The 17,188-nt window shown below is 43.9% G+C and overlaps 1 protein-coding gene across 1 annotated transcript in view; it reads left to right on the top strand.

Moving 5' to 3' along the window:
• The window catches only part of Myo1h (myosin IH), a 109,862-nt gene that overhangs the window by 44,515 nt on the left and 48,159 nt on the right, over positions 1-17,188 (top strand). The window contains exons 2-6 of the mRNA XM_017802167.2: positions 4,068-4,229; positions 6,309-6,424; positions 9,049-9,247; positions 10,051-10,131; positions 13,958-14,137. Of these exons, the coding sequence (XP_017657656.2) occupies positions 4,068-4,229; positions 6,309-6,424; positions 9,049-9,247; positions 10,051-10,131; positions 13,958-14,137 (738 nt within the window). The remainder of the gene's footprint in view (positions 1-4,067; positions 4,230-6,308; positions 6,425-9,048; positions 9,248-10,050; positions 10,132-13,957; positions 14,138-17,188) is intronic.

Genomic DNA, 17,188 nt, shown 5'->3' on the forward strand with positions numbered 1-17,188 from the left:
GCTGTCCTGGAACTCACTATGTAGACCAGGCTGGCCTTGAAGTCACAGAGATCCGCCTGCCTCTGCCTCCTGAGTGCTGGGATCAAAGGTGTGCACCACCACGCCTGGCCTAAATTCTTTTTCTTTAATGATTATTATTTCCTATGTCTTATGTAAGAAAATTTTTTATCTTTCTCTAGTTAGAAAGGTAATCTATTTTTTCTTCTAGTAGCTTTATGAATTTCACACTAGCATGTAGCTCTGAAATCCATCACAACTTACATATGATTTACTATAGTACATATATATATACATACATATATAATGTAACTAAATTCTTTTTCTTTAATGATTATTATTTCCTATGTCTTATGTAAGAAAATTTTTTATCTTTCTCTAGTTAGAAAGGTAATCTATTTTTTCTTCTAGTAGCTTTATGAATTTCACACTAGCATGTAGCTCTGAAATCCATCACAACTTACATATGATTTACTATAGTACATATATATATACATACATATATAATGTAAGGCAGGGGTTAAAGTATGAAGTTTTACTTATGGATATCTTGAGTTCCTGCATCATTGGTTGAAAAGATTATTTTGCATTTATGCCCTGAAGTGTTTGGGTACTTCAAATTTTTTTATTAAGGATTTTTATTTTGCTTTTAATTATGTATATTTGTGTATATGGGTGTGGGTGCCCACAGAAGAGGCCAAAGGTGTCAGATTCCCCTGGAGCCAGAATTATAGGCAGTTATGAGCTGCCTGATATGGGTGCTGGGAACCGAAATCAGGTCCTCTGAAAGAGCAGTATGGGCTCTTAACTGCTGAGCTATCTTTCTAGCCCCCAATAGCTTGGTACTTTACTTTTAAAATAGTTTATTTTTGTTGTTGTTGTTCTTGTTGTTGACAGGGTTTCCCTGTAGCCCCGACTGGCCCCTAACTTGCTATGTAGACCAGGCTTGCGTCTATCTCACAGAAACCTGCTTGCCTCTACCTCCTGAGAATTGAGATTAAAGGCATGCACCAAGACACTGGCAAAAGATTTTACTTTTTACAATTTTATTTTTAATGACGTGTCTGTGTGGGTAGGGGCACCTGAATGCAGGTGGCTGCAGAGGCCAGAGAGGGTGTTTGATCCCCTGGAGCTGGAGTTTAGGTAGTTATGAGCCATTTGGCATGGGTGCTGGGAACCAAACTCAGGTCCTCTGCAAGAACAGCAAGCATTCTTAACTGCTGAGCCATCTCTCCACCCGCTCAACAGTCTCAATCACTTAAAGTTGAGCTGTGTGAGTCCTCTATCTTTGTTGTTTCTAAGGTTCTTTCAAATGTTCTAGGGTGCTTATCTATCTTTCTGTCCCAGTTGTCCATTTACTGCCTCCCAGATCCAAATTTTCCCTTCAGTATCTGCTCTGCAATAATAAAAACTAGACTCCAGGGGCTGGAGAGATGGCTCAGTGGTTAAGAGCTCTGGCTGTTCTTGCAGAGGACCCTGGTTCTATTCCCAGCACCCACATGGCAGCTAATAACTGTCTATAACACCAGTTTCAAGAGATCTGATGCCCTTTTCTGATCTCTGTGGGCATTGCATGACACAGGTTCACTTACATACATGCAGGCAATACATTTATACACATAAAATAAAAATAATAAAAAATTTTTAAAAGAAAGAAAACTAGACTCCAGCATTTCTCCTTGAAGTGGGCATTGGAGGCACACTGCAGTCCTCCAGAGCTGCTCTTCCTACTTTTAAACCTTGTGCTCTGGGTTCTCTTGGGATTCAGGCTGTATGCTGGACGTACCTTGAATGGGACATGTCCTCTTATGACCATATATCACAGTTGTCTGACACAGAGCTCACATACCAGGCCTGGAACATGAAGGGGTACCCCACTTTCGATGCACACAGCCCTCTAGGCTCACTGTGCCTGGGCCCTACGGAGTTGATTCCAGTGGCCTCCATGACGTCCTACACTGCAGTGCCCACAGTTGGTTCTACTACCTGACCACAGGCCAGTTCTGGCATGGTAACCCAGTGAAGTTCTAATACCCAGTAGACTACATCTCATCCAGCCTTGGGGAGAGACATTCTAAGCTTGTCCTTCCTTGAATAATCCACTGTAACAAGAACACCATCTTTGACCCATATCTCATCTGGGGATTGCAAGGTGAATTTAGACAGCATGCATCGAAGGTATAAAGTCAAGAAAGCAAGCTCTGGGTCAAGTTGTTTTGCTTACATTTAAATCTATTTTTTTTTCGGTCTTTTTGAGACAGGGTCTTCCTGTAGCCCCAGCTGACCTGGAACTCACTATGTAGACCAGGCTGGCCTTGAACTCACAGAGATCTGCTGGGATTAAAAACATGCACCACCACACCAGGCTAAAATATTTTATTTTAAAATTTTCTTTATTATTTTTATATTTTTGTGTATGATGTATTGCCTACATGTATGTAAGTGCACCTGTGTCATGCAGTGCTCACAGAGATCAGAAGAGGATGTTGGATCCCCTGGCACTGGAGTTATGGACAGTTGTTAGTTGCCATGGAGTTATGGACAGTTGTTAGCTGCCATGTGGGTGCTGGGATTTGAACCTGTGTCTTCTGCAAAAACAGCCAGTGCTCTTAATTGCTGAACCATTTCTCCAGCCCCAATTTTATTTTATTTTTTTTATTTTATGTGGATGAATGTATTGCCTGCATGTATGTAAATGCCCTCAGAGGTCAGAAGGCATCAGATCCCCTGAAACTGGAGTTCAAGGCTGGCCTTGAACTCATAGAGATCCACTTGCCTCTGCCTCCCGAGTACTGGGATTAAAGGCGTGTGCCACCAAGTCTAGCTTTTAATTCTATTTTTATATTGTATGTGTGCCCATGTCATGTATTCATGTGTGTTGATGCATGTGTATGTATGTATGCACATGTGTTTGTATATTTGTGGAGGCCAGAGGACGATGACAACCACACTCATCAACTAGACTAGGCTGTCTGGTCAGCAACCTTTAGAGATCTGCCTGTCTCCATCTCCCAAGATTCCAAGTGCTAAGATTACAAACATGCCCAGCTTTTTTTTTTTAATGTGTATGAGTTTTATGCCTGCATGTATGTAAGTGCACCCGTGTCATGTGGTGCCCTCAGAGGCCAGAAGATACCCCGGAACTAGAGTTATGGACAGTTGTTAGCTGCCACGTGGGTGCTGGGATTTGAACCCAGGTCTTCTGTGAGAGCAGCCAGTGCTTTTAACCACTGAGCCATCTCTTCAGCCCCACGCCCAGGGCTTTACCAACTGAAACATTTCCCCAGCCCCTAGGCTGTTTCAGGTTCTGGCTCTGCCTTTTGGCAGATCTCAGCTATGGTTTATAACATCCCTGTGCCTCTGTTTCCTCATCTGTTGAATGAACAGGATAACAAAATCAGAATCATGATTAAATGAGGTAGTGTTAGTCAAGCATTTAGAATAGTGTCTGACACAACAGAGTCTGGTTTCTGTTAGCTGCCTGTACTATTTTTCACACACGAGTCATGTGCTGCTTAACGGTGACTATGTTCTGAGGAAAGCACTGTTAGTTTTGCCACTGTACCAGTGCCCTTGACATATATATAATATGTCTTTTTGAGACAGGGTCTCCCTGTAGCCCCAGCTGTCCTGGAACTCACTATGTAGACCAGGCTGGCCTTGAACTCACAGAGATCCACCTGCCTCTGCCTCCCAAGTGCTGGGATTAAAGGTGTGCGCCACCACACCCCACAAAAAATATTTTTTATTTTTTGTGTATGAGTACACCCGTATCGTGCAATGCCACAGAGGTCAGAAGAGAGTTTTGGATTCCCCTGGATGGTTCGTTGCTGCCATGTGGGTGCTGGGAATCAAACCGGGGTCCTCTGCAAGAGCAGTCAGTGCTCTTAAACACTGAGCCATCTCTCCAGCCCCAACCTATTGCTCTTATACTAACTACACACCCAAATAGCATGCTGTCTTATTGCAGACTATAGTCAATTGTATACTCTAGTTTTTTTCCACGTAATAGACCCATGATAGATATTTCTGGAGAGATGAACTACTGAGGAATGTTCTGTTTCCTATAGAGAGAAGACGTGAGAAGGAAGCACATCCGCTTGCACATGGAAGGGGCACTGACCGCCCGGGACAAGGTCGGAGTGCAGGACTTTGTGCTGCTGGACGCTTACACCAGCGAATCTGCCTTTCTGGACAATCTTCGCAAGCGTTTCAGCGAGAACCTCATCTATGTAACCTAAACCTCAGCTGTTTTCCTATCCTGTTTGTTCCCTCCCTTCCTCCCAGTCTTGATGGTTTTGAACGATCTCGGCACTAGTGTAGCCACAAAAAGTGCTGTAAAGGGCGGGTGCTCTTCAAAAGTCACCCAGCAAAAGACACTCAGCTTAAACATCCTAAGTCACAGAAGGGACTCTATCAACTTCCTACAGGGACGGACTCACGGTTTCAGACATGTCCCTAGGATGCGTCTCCACTCCTCGGCTCTGCTTTCTTTTAATTTCTCCTGATGCTGCCTGTCTCTGCTTAGTCGCAGGGCACTAGTCTGACTCTTCCTCACCCTAGTATAATTACTGGGGAGGAAGGAGCGTCTTCAAAGAGACAGCTCTAGCAGATATTTCAGAGTTGATGCTGACTGGCTTTGATTGGCCCATCTTGGGTCAAGTGCTGTCTTTCAACCAATCCCCACAGCAAGGAATAAGGAATATTAGGATTGGCCAGACTGGGTTATTAGGCCAGTCACAGAGGTGAAGAGAAGAGTCCCGTATCTTTTATTACATGGACTGAGAGCAGGTCATGTTTCTTATAGGACTCCTTTGGAAGAATTAGGAAATAGATCTCAAGCAGGGAACATGAGGTGCCCTCTGTACCCTGTTCATGTTCAAGGGCCAAGAAAGTAACTCTTTACCAAACCCTTCGCAGATTGACCTTGTCCTGCCTAGGATGCACCTGGGTTGGATCTCCAGCACTGCAAAAATAAAACTATTTGTCTTATAACTAGTTTGTTTATAAATATATATATATATAAGCTATAAATCAATGTGTTGAAGCCAAGGTTACTAGAGTAAATAAGATATTTCTTAAATTACATATTCTATACCCTGACTTTCAGAATGATTACCCTTAATTGTACAAATAGAAACCCCTCTCCCAAAAAATCTAATTTTCTGAGTAAGGCAGAAATAACATGATGTGAAAATACAAATGGGACAACTGGGTCATCATGACTAAGCTGAAAGCTTCCAGCTTAAATGGATGATTTCAGGAACCGTTTCCGTCCTCAGGACCAGTTTCCATTGGCTAAAATAATGCAGACTTTTAATCAAAATACACTTCTCTGTTCCGGTTCTCTGCCTGATGAGAAACATTAGCTGTAGCTGGAATTTGAGCATGTCTTAACGTAGACTTCTGTACCTCCAGGATTTGAAACAATAAATTAGATCTGAAAGTGCCTGATATATTTTCAAAGGAACCTAAGTACTTTTTTTCTGTCTTAAGATCCTACTGCCCTTTATTTATGATTGCATTACAAGAAGTCCTTCAATGGTTAGATTGAAAATATAAGGCTTGAAAATATTTGAATATGAATAGAATTTACTGTTGAAATCCAGAGAATTGTGAGTTGTGGGAGTACTGTGCCATTTAGAGTTCTGCTGGGCACGCTTGCCCTGCATGTTCACCCAGTGGTCAGAGAGACCGTTGTGAGGCATTAATCGGAGCCTGGTGCTCCATTTAGAGACACCTATTTATGAGCACATACAGGATAAGTCTTCCATTTGGTTAGGAGAGGACAGTGTCTCCTCCAGTCATTACATTTAGAATAGAACCCAGCTCCCGCAGTGCTCAGGGCCCTGTGATCTGAACCTACTGCCTCTTTGCTTCCTTTTCAATCTCTCTCCTCCTCCCCTCACTTGGGAGCTTTGGCTACACTGGCTCCAGCGCAGACAGCCTGCCACACTGGACCCTTCATCCCGAGGACTCTTCTTGTCTACTTCTTTCACAACTAGCTCTCTATCCTTCTAACTTCCACCTAGAAGTGCACTCCTCAAAGGAGGCTTCTTATAGCCCACTGGCTAATACGGCCTTCCAGCTCATCACTCTGTGCACAGCTCCCAAGACTTCTCTGAAACTGTCTTGATCTCTGGGTGACTTGTCTGCCATGCCCCTCCCCATGCAAGCTGTGGGCAGAGAACACATCTGTCTTGTTTGTTGTTACACACACCTCCACACCCTGAATCAGCACATGGGGATCATAGTATGTGACACTATTTGTACCTAGAATTCCTCACCTATACTCTGGTCCCTTCCTCTAGACATATATCGGGACACTCCTTGTATCCGTGAATCCATACCAGGAGCTCGGAATCTACACTGTGAGCCAGATGGAACTTTATCAAGGGGTCAATTTCTTTGAACTGCCACCGCATGTGTAAGTACTCCGTAGGGTGATCACCAGGATTAGTTTTCTATTCCCCCCCTTCTTTTTAATTTTTTCCATCCCTCTGTTTTCTCCCCATCTACCCGTCCATGCATCCTCTCATCTATCCATCCATCTCTCCATCCATCCATCTCTTTGATGCATGCTCATTAGCTTCAGCCTTCCTTTGAAATAAGTCAAAACTGTAGAAAATGTTAGTAGGTCTTTTCGGATTCTCAGCTCAAGTAGTCAGGCATCGAATCTTCGTGGAAAGGCTGAGATATGTAAGTGGCTAGAGAGGCGTCTCCTTTGGTACCTCGGCTGCTATAGTGCCATCTACTGGTAGCTGAGCAGCAGTGCAGCTAAGAAGAATGCCCATTGGTAGAAACTTCCCAGGGCTGCAGAACCTTCGCCCTGAGCAATTTCCTGCCTGGTCTGTACACTCCGGCTTCCCTGAGCTTCCTGCTTCCCTCCACTGTTGCTTTCTGGGCTGATGCCTAGGTTCTCCCCTCATTTGTATTATAGGCTCAGTTTTTCCACTTCTTAAAACATTTCTAGGCCGGGCGTGGTGGCACATGCCTTTAGTCCCAGCACTTGGGAGGCAGAGGCAAGCAGATCTCTGTGAGTTCGAGGCCAGCCTGATCTACATAGCGAGTTCCAGGCCAGCTGGGGCTGCAGGGAGACCCGGTCTCAAAAAGACCTTTTAATAAAAAAGAAATTCTAGATCTTTCCACATCACCGCTACCACCTCCAAGTCCTGAACTTTCCAGCTGTTGGGGAGAACTTCCTGATCTGATTTCTGATCCTGGAGATAAAACCCTTCTAATAGGAGGATGGGGAGTGGGGAGAGCGGACTCAGCAGTAAGAGTCTTTCCAACTCTTGCAGAGGACCCAAGTTCTGTTCCCAGCTCCCACCTCAGGTGGCTCCCAACACCCTGTAACACCAACTTCAGGATCACACATACAAAATTAAAAATAATAAATATGATCCTTTAAAAACTTCATAATATGGGGCTGAAGAGATGGCTCAGTGGCTAAGAGCACTGGCTGCTCTTGCAGAAGATCCGGTTCGGTTCCCAGCACCCATGTGGCCACTAGCAATGATCTGTAACTCCAGTTCCAGGGAATCTGATACCCTCGTCCAACCAACCTCCTAAGGCTTTGCAGACACAGGTGCACTTACACTCATAAAATGCAATAGGCAGACAATACACTCATAAAATAAAAATAATAATAAAATATTTTTAAAACCTTATAATAATTATACCTCTTCTCCCAAGGATGTTAGTTTTAAATTTTTTATTTATTCATTTATTTATGTACATATTTTGCCCACATGTTTGTAAATACACCTATGTCATGCAGTGCCTGAGGAGGCCAGAAGAGGGGATCAAATCCCATAGAACTGGAGTTACAGATGGTTGTTAGCTGCCACGTGGGTGCTGGGAACCAAACCCAGGTCCTCTGCAAAAGCAGCCAGTGCTCTTAACCTCTGAGTCATCTCTCCAGCCCCAAAGTTTTTGTTTGTTTAGTTGGTTGGTTTTTGGTGTTTTGAGACAGAATCTCCCTACAGCACCCCCTGGCCTGGAACTTGCTATGTACAATGGGCTGGCCTGGGTCTCACAGAGATCTGCCTGCCTCTGCTTCCTGAGTACTGGGATTAAAGGCACCACCACAGCAGGCCCAGTCCCACAGTTTTTAATCTCTGGTTTTCTGCCTCTACATTCTTAGTACTCTAGGTTCTGATGGAAAGAAAAAAGATATCATATTTAGTGAATTATTTAATACTTAGACAAGATGTGGTTTCTACCACAGAATGTATTTGGGAGATGTAATTTAGTTCCTGGCTTATTCTTATAAGGAATATAAATGGATTTTAAAAAATAAATGTGGTGGGCCTGGGTATATAGCTTGCTGATAGAGTGTGTGCTTAGTATGCACAAGACTTTGGTGTTTGATCTGTAAAATCAAATTAATTAGGTTATCTTAGTTACTTTTCTGTTGCTGTGATAAAATGCCCTGACAAAGGCAACTTAGAGAAGAAAAGGTTTTTCTGGTTGAGAGTTGCATACTTTCATCATAGTGGGGAAGCCAAGGCAGGATGCTGGTCACATCGCATCCACAATCAGGAAGCAGAGAGTACTGGATGCTGCTGTAGCTCAGCTCTCTGTGCCCACTCATAAGTCCAGGATCCCAGCCAGGAAGGGCATCATTCTAGTAGGCAGGTCTTCCCACCTCCATGAATACAATCAAGCTAATCCCCATAGGCATGTCCAGAGGCCCATTTCCCAGGTGATTCTAGATCCTGTCAAGGTGACAGTTACCACAAACCCTCACATAGGTAGATTTTGAAGATGTTTCTGTTGCTGCTGTTATTTTGCTTCTGTCCACAAATGTTTCCACAGCCTCTAACTCCTGCTATTTGAGCTTTGTCATCTGGGGCTGTTTGTGTCTGTAGAGGGATGGTAACTTTCTGAGGTACTACAGTCTAGATGTGGTTTCTTGGAGGCAGGGCATCATGAAGTAAGGCTGGAAGGCTTTGGCTTTGAATCCAGTAAGTCTTTCTGCCCAGTAGGTATTAGAGTCCAGACAAGCAGCGCTAAGAACCTGTCCACTTCTGCTGACTCCTCCTCTAGCTACGCCATCGCTGACAACGCCTACCGCATGATGTGCTCTGAGCTGAATAACCACTTCATCCTCATTTCTGGAGAGAGTGGGGCAGGGAAAACAGAGGCTTCCAAGAAGATTCTCCAGTATTTCGCAGTGACCTGCCCAATGACCGAGTCCCTCCAAATAGCGCGTGACAGGCTGCTGCTCTCTATCCCGGTGCTAGAGGTAAAAGGCCTCTGAGGACTCCTGAGGGGAGCTCCAGATCACTAAGGAAGAACAGTCCTCTCTGCCTGGGTGTGGCAGTCAAAGTAGGCATGTCACTACTGAGAAAAAGGGGCCTCACAGGTAGTGTACAGTTAAGGACATGACTTTGAAATGAGGTTGGCAGACTTGGGCTTTGAATCCAGTAAGTCTCAGCAAAGCCCTCTGAATCTCAGAGTCCATCTCCTCTGAGACAGGTGTGGAATGCTCAGAGTACCCTTTGCCTCTTCAGAGGTCTCGAGGGCCCAATGAGGTAACTGCACAAAAAGCAGTAGAATTAGTAAGCAGGAAAAAAACGTGTAACTAATAATTTCCTTGTGGTTGAAACCATTTGAGTTGTTTCTACTGTGATGACACAGCAACCTGTGGGGCTGATCTAGAACAAGTCACTTTCCCCTGTGTTTTATTGTCCTTTCTGTAAGTGATGCTGAAGGAATTTCCCAGTAGGCCCTTTGCTATGAGAAGGGATGTGGTGGGATGTCTGCTGCGCCTGCTACCACAGCAAGAGTCCAAGGCGCTATGCACTCTGATTTGGCCATTTCTAATGTATCTCTGGCCTGGATTCTAGGAGGACTTTTCTCCTGATTTCCCTGAATTTCTAGAATTGGAATTGAATCCTCAGTTAGTGACTTTTCTTTAGAAGATTGTGTGGTTTTCCTCCCCAGCTCCTCCCTCTGCCTCCCTCTTTCATAATAAGTGTATTAATTGAGGGTAGAGATTTGATGAGCATGAGTTTAAGTGACAGTAAATGACGTTTGTATTTGAAGGCCTTTGGAAATGCCAAAACACTCCGGAATGACAACTCCAGCAGATTTGGAAAATACATGGACATACAGTTTGACTTTCAGGTACACTGAAATTCCTATTACAGTTTCATAGGGATCCCTTACCCAACTCAAGGTGACCCCTGGGGGGAAAGGCAGTATCAGCTCAAACCGTGGAAAAAGTTCAGCATCACAGCCCATTTTTTAAAACTCTGTGTGTGAGTGTGTGTGTGTGTGTGTGTGTGTGTGTGTGTGTGCATACACATGCATGTGAGTTCAGGCACATGTGAGCACGTGCCATGGCATCCATGTAACAGTCAGAGGATAACCTCAGGTGTCAGTCCTCATCTTCCACCTTGTTCAAGATACGGTCTCTCACCGTGGCTTCTGCGCCCACCAGGCTAGCTGGCCTGTGCGCTTCCAGGAACTTACCCATCTCCACCTCCCATCTTGTTGTAGAAGTGCTGGGATTACAGACACCAGCTACTGCTGGCTTTCCATGGGATCCGGGAATGTGAACTCAGGTCCTCATGCTTGTGCAGCAAGCACTTTACCCGCTGAGCCATTTCCTTAGACCCACCCCTGTGCTGATTTTAAGAAATACAAATAAAGACCTCAATGAATTGCCACTTTTATATCTCTCAGGGGGTGAGAATTAAGTCTGAGAATGTTGGGTGTGAGTGGAGATGTGGATCACTAGGAATTCTCACACTTGGATGCTGGGATTCACCAGCAAACCCGTTTGAAAATCAATGGATCACACCAGTGAAAGGATCCTGTGTTATGAGGCCAGCATCACATAATCTAAAGTACAGCCAGGCGCTGTAGCACACACCTGCAATCCCAGCACTCAGGAGACTGAGACAGGAAAATTGCCATGAGTTCAAGGCTGGCCTGGGCTACAGTGTAAGAAAGTATCTTTAAAAAAAAAATAGTACTAATCAGAAGAGCAGCATTTTACTAGCAGAGTTGTCCCCATAGGTAAGCAAGTGTGTCCACAGCAGCCTTGCTCACAATAGTAGAAGACTGGACTTTACAACAAGCCTGGCAAGAGCTCAGTGTTCATTGACAGGAAATGACTAAAAAGTGGAAAAGTGACCCTTGAACTAGCTTGCAGCAGCCACCTGAGGGTACTGAAGAGCTGTGAAGCCAAGATGACTAAGCACTTCCTGGAAACTGGTCCATGAGCTGCTGGAATCTGCACAGACTTCGAGAGAAATTTCATAGCTCTGCATAGTTTCAGACTTTCTTTACTAAAATTTTTGATGTATTTATTTTCATGTGTATAAGTGTTTTGCTTGCATTTATGTAAGTGCGCTCATGTGTACAATGCTCGAGGAGGCCAGAAGAGGGTGTCAGATACCCTGGAACTGGAGATAGGGATGATCATTAGCTACCATGTGGGTGCTGGAAACTGAACCTGAGTCCTTTGCCAGAGTAGCTGGTGCTCTTAACTGCTGAGCCATCTGTCCAGCATCTCAGACTTCCTTTTAGTACATACACTGAAAAGACCATGAATCATGAGGCCAGCTCGATGAGTTTTACATATGTCTCTCCAGGGTAGCCGCCACTCAAGTCAAGATATAAAAATTCCTAGCTTTCAGACACTTGTCCAACAAGACCTGCTGTGCACACATGACATAGCACATGCATGGAGTTTGGAGAACAATCTTCAGGAGTCAGTTCTGTCCTTCCACCATGTAGGTCCCTGGGATCGACCACAGGTTATCAGGCTTGACACAAGCACTTTTACCCACTGAGCCACCTTGCCAGTCTATTCACCTTTCATTTGTACAATTACATTGCAGCTTATGTGTCATCATCCTGATGGACTTTGGGGTTATTTGCAATGGGAGGTATTGCAACTTGTGCCCTGAACATACTTGCCATGTCTTTGAGTAGACAGGAGTCCTCATTTGTGTTGGCTACAGCACACAAGTAGCATCACGGGCTCTCAGCAGCCATGGTCTGATCACTGATGACAGCTCCGGTACCTCCACACCCCCGCCATCCTGTTCACTATTACCTCTTGTAGTTTTACGGGTTCCGCTGGGCTGTACTGCTTCTTCAGTGTGATTTCCGTTTGTACCTCCATGATCATTAATGGAAATTCACCTATCAGCCACTTGAAACTCTTTTTGCCCACTTTTAATTGGGTTGTATTTTCTTACTGATTTGTAAGAGCTCTGCATAATTCTGGGATAAAAATCTCTTGTCGAATATATTATTAAATGTAATGATTGGGGCTGGAGAGATGGCTCAGTGGTTAAGAGCACTGGCTGCTCTTGCAGAGGACCTGGGTTCAGGTCCCAGCATCTACGTAGTGACTAACAACAGTCTATAACTTCAGTTCCTGGGGAATCCGACACACTCTTCTGACCTCCGCCAGTACTGCATGACTCAGATGCACTTACATGCAGGCAATACCTTCATACACATTAAATAAAATAAAAATAATAAACTATTTTATAAGTAATAATTAAAGTACGGGTGATATGAGGATAGGTAGAGGCCCGTGACCTAGCATAGAGTCCCAAGAAACCCCTTACAGTCTGTGACAAAATCACCACTGTGAGACTTGCCAGATGGTCAATGGGTAGACACTTGCTGTCAAGTGTGATGACCTGAGTTCGATCCCCAGGACCCACATGGTGAAGAAGAGAACTGACTCCTGCAAGTTGTCCTCTGACCTCCACACCCACATAGTGTACCCCTATACACACACAAATGTGATAAAAGCGAAAATTAAATCACCACTGGGATTCAGTAAGGATGAGATCATCTTTCCAATAAATGGTACTTTTGGGGGAGGGTCTTTTTGAGACAGGGTTTCCCGGTAGCCCCAGCTGTCCTGGAACTCACTATGTAGACCAGGCTGGCCTTGAACTCACAGAGATCTGCCTGCCTCTGCCTCCCAAGTGCTGGGATTAAAGGCGTGCTCCACCATGCCCGGCAATAAATGGTACTTTTATTTTTTAATTAAAAACATTTTAATTTTATGTGTATGAATGTTTTGTCTGCATGAACGTGAGTGCATCATGTGTGGGAAATGCCTACGGAGTTGAGACGAGGGCATTGGATCCCCTGGAACTGGAGTTATGGACAGTTGTTAGCCACCATATGGGTGCTAGGAACTGAACTTGGATCCTCTACAAGAGCAGTCAGTGCTCTTAACCTCTGAGCCATCTCTCCAATCCCAAATAGTACTTTTATGGATATTGAGTATTAATATTGATTAAGATGATCTTTGCCTCCTACCTCATACCATATACAGAAATTAAATAATGTGGATTGGCAAGATGGCTCAGTGAATATAGGTGCTTGCTACACAAGCCTGACAGGGTTTGATCCCCAGAATCCACATGGTGGAAGGAGAGAACCAATTCTCAAAAGTTGTCCTCTGACCTCCACATATATGCTTTGGCACATGTGTGCCCACATTTAAACACATTATACACACCTACACAATAATGAATAAAATGTTAAAATAATTTTAAAAATTAAATAGCATGATGGATCATAGTCCTAAATACAAACAATAAAACTGTTCTTTTGAAAAAGAATTTTTAAAAAATACCTTTCTGACCTTGGAGTAGGTAAAAATCCTATACACAGAACCTAGGAACCAACGATCATAGAAGTTGAGAGATTATTTTTCAAACAAATTTTAAAACTTCTGAGCAGGGCATGGTAGCACAAGCCTGTAATCTTATTGCTTGTGAGACTGAGGTGGGAAGATCATGAATTCAGAACTTGAGTCTGAAACCAGTCTGGGCCACATAGTAAGACCCTGTCCAAACAAAAACAAACCCCAAACTAAACCAAATCACTGCTGTTTGTCAGAAGACAGCATGGGAGAGCGCCCTGCTCGTCGCAGTCACAGCCCTGTCCTTTGCATTCTGTTTTGAAGGGCGTTCCTGTAGGTGGGCATATCATCAGTTACTTGATAGAAAAATCCAGAGTCGTCTATCAAAATCATGGTGAGCGGAATTTCCACATCTTCTACCAGCTGCTAGCAGGTGGCGAAGCGGAGCGCCTCACTTCCCTGGGACTCGAACAAGACCCCCAGCTGTATAAGTATCTCTCACAGGTTGGAAGGACCAATGCCTGGCTTTGGTGGCCCTTGGGAGGAGGGGATCGTGGTGTTTACTGCTCTAGTTGTTCCCTCATGACACTTGTTGCAAGCAAGCTAACCCATCTCCTTTGGTGCCTGACAGATATATCATCTTGGTAAAGTAACCCAATGCCTAATTCCCAGCCCCAGCAGAAATGAGAATGGCTTAAGAAATCTTTTAGAAATAGAGGGAGTGGGGCTGGTGAGATGGCTCAGTGGTAAAGAGCACTGGCTACTCTTGCAGAAAACCTAGGTTCAAATCCCAACACCCACATGGCATCTAGCAACTGCCCATAACCCTAGTTCCAGGGGATCAATTTGCTCCTCTGTCCTTCACAGGCACTGCATGACAGAGGTGCACTTACGTACATGCAAGTATAATACTCATACACATAAGATAAAAATAAATAAATACATACATTTTTTAAAGAAATAGAGGGAGTATACCTCAGGGATAAAATACCTGCCTCATATGTGCAAGGACCTTGGGTTCAATCTCAGCACCCACTAGATAGACAAACAGGTGCTTGGACTCTACCCTCTAGAGGTTTGGATCTGATTGATCTAGATTGGAGAGTGGACATCAGAGCTATTTTAAAGTTCCCTTGGGAGGAGGATGTACATCAGGTAGAACACCTGCTTAGTGTACATGAGGTCCTAGTTTTGATCCTCAGCACCATACACCCATGCACTCACACACGTGCACACCCTCACACTCACTCCCCTTAGGATTGAATGCACAGCAGAGGTGAGACTTGCCAGTGCAGATGTGATGGATGCTCATCATCCATCATCTCTATCCACAGTCTACCCTGCTTCTGCTTCTGAGCTGATGTCTTCCTGCCTCCTACCTGGAGAACTCTTGGCTGCAAAAAGAGCACACCACCTTCCAGAAACAGTTCAGGCTGTTCCTGTAAACAGGGCTGGGACTGAACACTGCAAAAATGACTTTCAGAATTTAACTTCACAGCCTTAATTTTTCTGCAGCTCACACCAGTGTTCTTAGATGCCCAAGTTGTATGAACAGCATTTGGCACCAACTAGCACCTTTTTTGCCCCAGGCTGTTTTCCATTTTTCCCCCTCTCACTGATCCTGGCTTTGAACTGAGGTCACCACGGAGAATGCAGCTCAAACATCACTTGAGAGTGAGCAAGGCTTCATAATGTCAATATTGTAAAATGAGAACAAATGTTGCCTAGAACCCTTGGGAAAAAGAAGGCTTGACCAATGTTGACCTTGTAAAATGAAACTCAAGACTCTCATGGTGTCATCTTACATTTAATAAACCTGCAGCTAATTCTGGAATGAAGAACTAGTCAATTTTGGCTCATTTTGCATTTCTTTTTTAAAGGATTTATTTACTTTATGTGTATGAGTGTTTCTCTACATGTATGTATGTGCACCATGTGCATGTAGTACTCTCAGATACCATAAGAGGGCGTCGATCCCCTGAGAACTGGAATTGCGGATGGCTTTTAGCAGCCATGTGAGTGCAGGTCCTCTGAAAGAGCAGCCAGTGCTCTTCAGCTGAGCCATCTCTCCAACCTCTTCATATTTCTTTTTAGGTCCTGGCTTTTCCAACACAGCCTTCCAGCTATGTCATCTCTGTATCTTTGGTGAATGACAGAGACAGGGGATTGGTTGGTACAAGAGTTTGAGAACCTCAATCACTTCCCCCAATGCTTTCTCTGCCCTTTAAAATCACATTTCTCTTTTGGAATCTTCTTTTCTTTATTCTTGTAGTTTTGGGTTTTTTTTGTTGTTGTTGTTGTTGTTGTTGTTGTTGTTGTTTTCGTTGTTTTCTAGTCCCATTAGTTCAACCAGATCCAGATGTCTTGGCTTTGGAAATGGTTCTAGAATTTGCCGGTATCATTTTTAAAATCAGTTTCATGATGTCCCACAGTTTGGGGGAAATGTTTGACTTATTTTGCACTGTATTTTATGCACTACTTCCAAAACTAAGTGTTTCAGAAGGACTAATAGGCACACACTTTACCTATGGGGGGAAAGAGCAGATGTGTGGGAAGGGCAGATAACCCTCAATATTCAGGAATGACCCACTCCAGGACCCCTCATGGATGGCAAAATCCAAAGACATTCAATGTTTTTATATGAAAGGCAAAGTACTTTCATATGATATATGTACATCCTCCTATATGTGCTAAGTCATCTCCAGGTTCCTTGTAAGACAATGGAAGTGCTATGGAAATAGTTATTATCAGGCCTGGGAAATGGCTCAGTTGGTAACATGCTTTCCAGGCAAGCATGAAGACTTGAGTTCAAATCCTTAGCACCCACATTTAAAAAAAAAAACAGGTGCATACACTAGGGAGGCAGAGGCAGGAAAATCTCTGGGGCTATTTCTAGTCAGTCTAGGCAAATCATGAGCTCCAGGTTGAGTGAGAGACCTTCTCTCAAAACAATAAGATGGAGAGCAGATGAGGAAAAACCCAACATTGACCTCTGGCCTCCATGTGCACAAGTTCACATGAACACCTGTACACATACACAAACAAGTAAAGAGCTGTTGCACTGAATTGTTTAGGGGATAATGGCAAGAAGAGAAGTCTGCACATGCTCAATATTGACACTCCTTACTCTAGTGCTTTTGATTGAACCTGAGGATGCAGAAGTCACAGACATTTCTAAGATTTCAAATTTTATCCTGGCTGATCCACTGATGAATACTTTCATATGTGAGGCCTTTTAATACTGCATGCAATACAGAAATAGTCTAAGATGATAAATCTCCAAATGACCAAATTGGAAATGCCTTGTACTTTGAATGCAAAATAACTTTAAATATTTTATTTATTTTTATTTTATGTGTAAAAGTGTATTTCTTGCATGTAGGTAGGCATACCCGTGGTATGCAATGCCCTTGGAGGTCAGAAGAGGGTGTCAGATCCCCTGGAGCTAAGTTATGGACAATTGTTAGCTGCCATGTGGGTACTGGGAATTCAGCCTAGGCTCTCTGCAAGAGCAGCCAGTGCTCTTAACTACTGAGCCATCTCTCCAGTCCCAAA

Source organism: Nannospalax galili, unplaced genomic scaffold (genome assembly GCF_000622305.1).
Source record: "Nannospalax galili isolate Female #2095 unplaced genomic scaffold, S.galili_v1.0 scaffold103, whole genome shotgun sequence".
Taxonomy (NCBI): Eukaryota; Metazoa; Chordata; class Mammalia; order Rodentia; family Spalacidae; genus Nannospalax; species Nannospalax galili.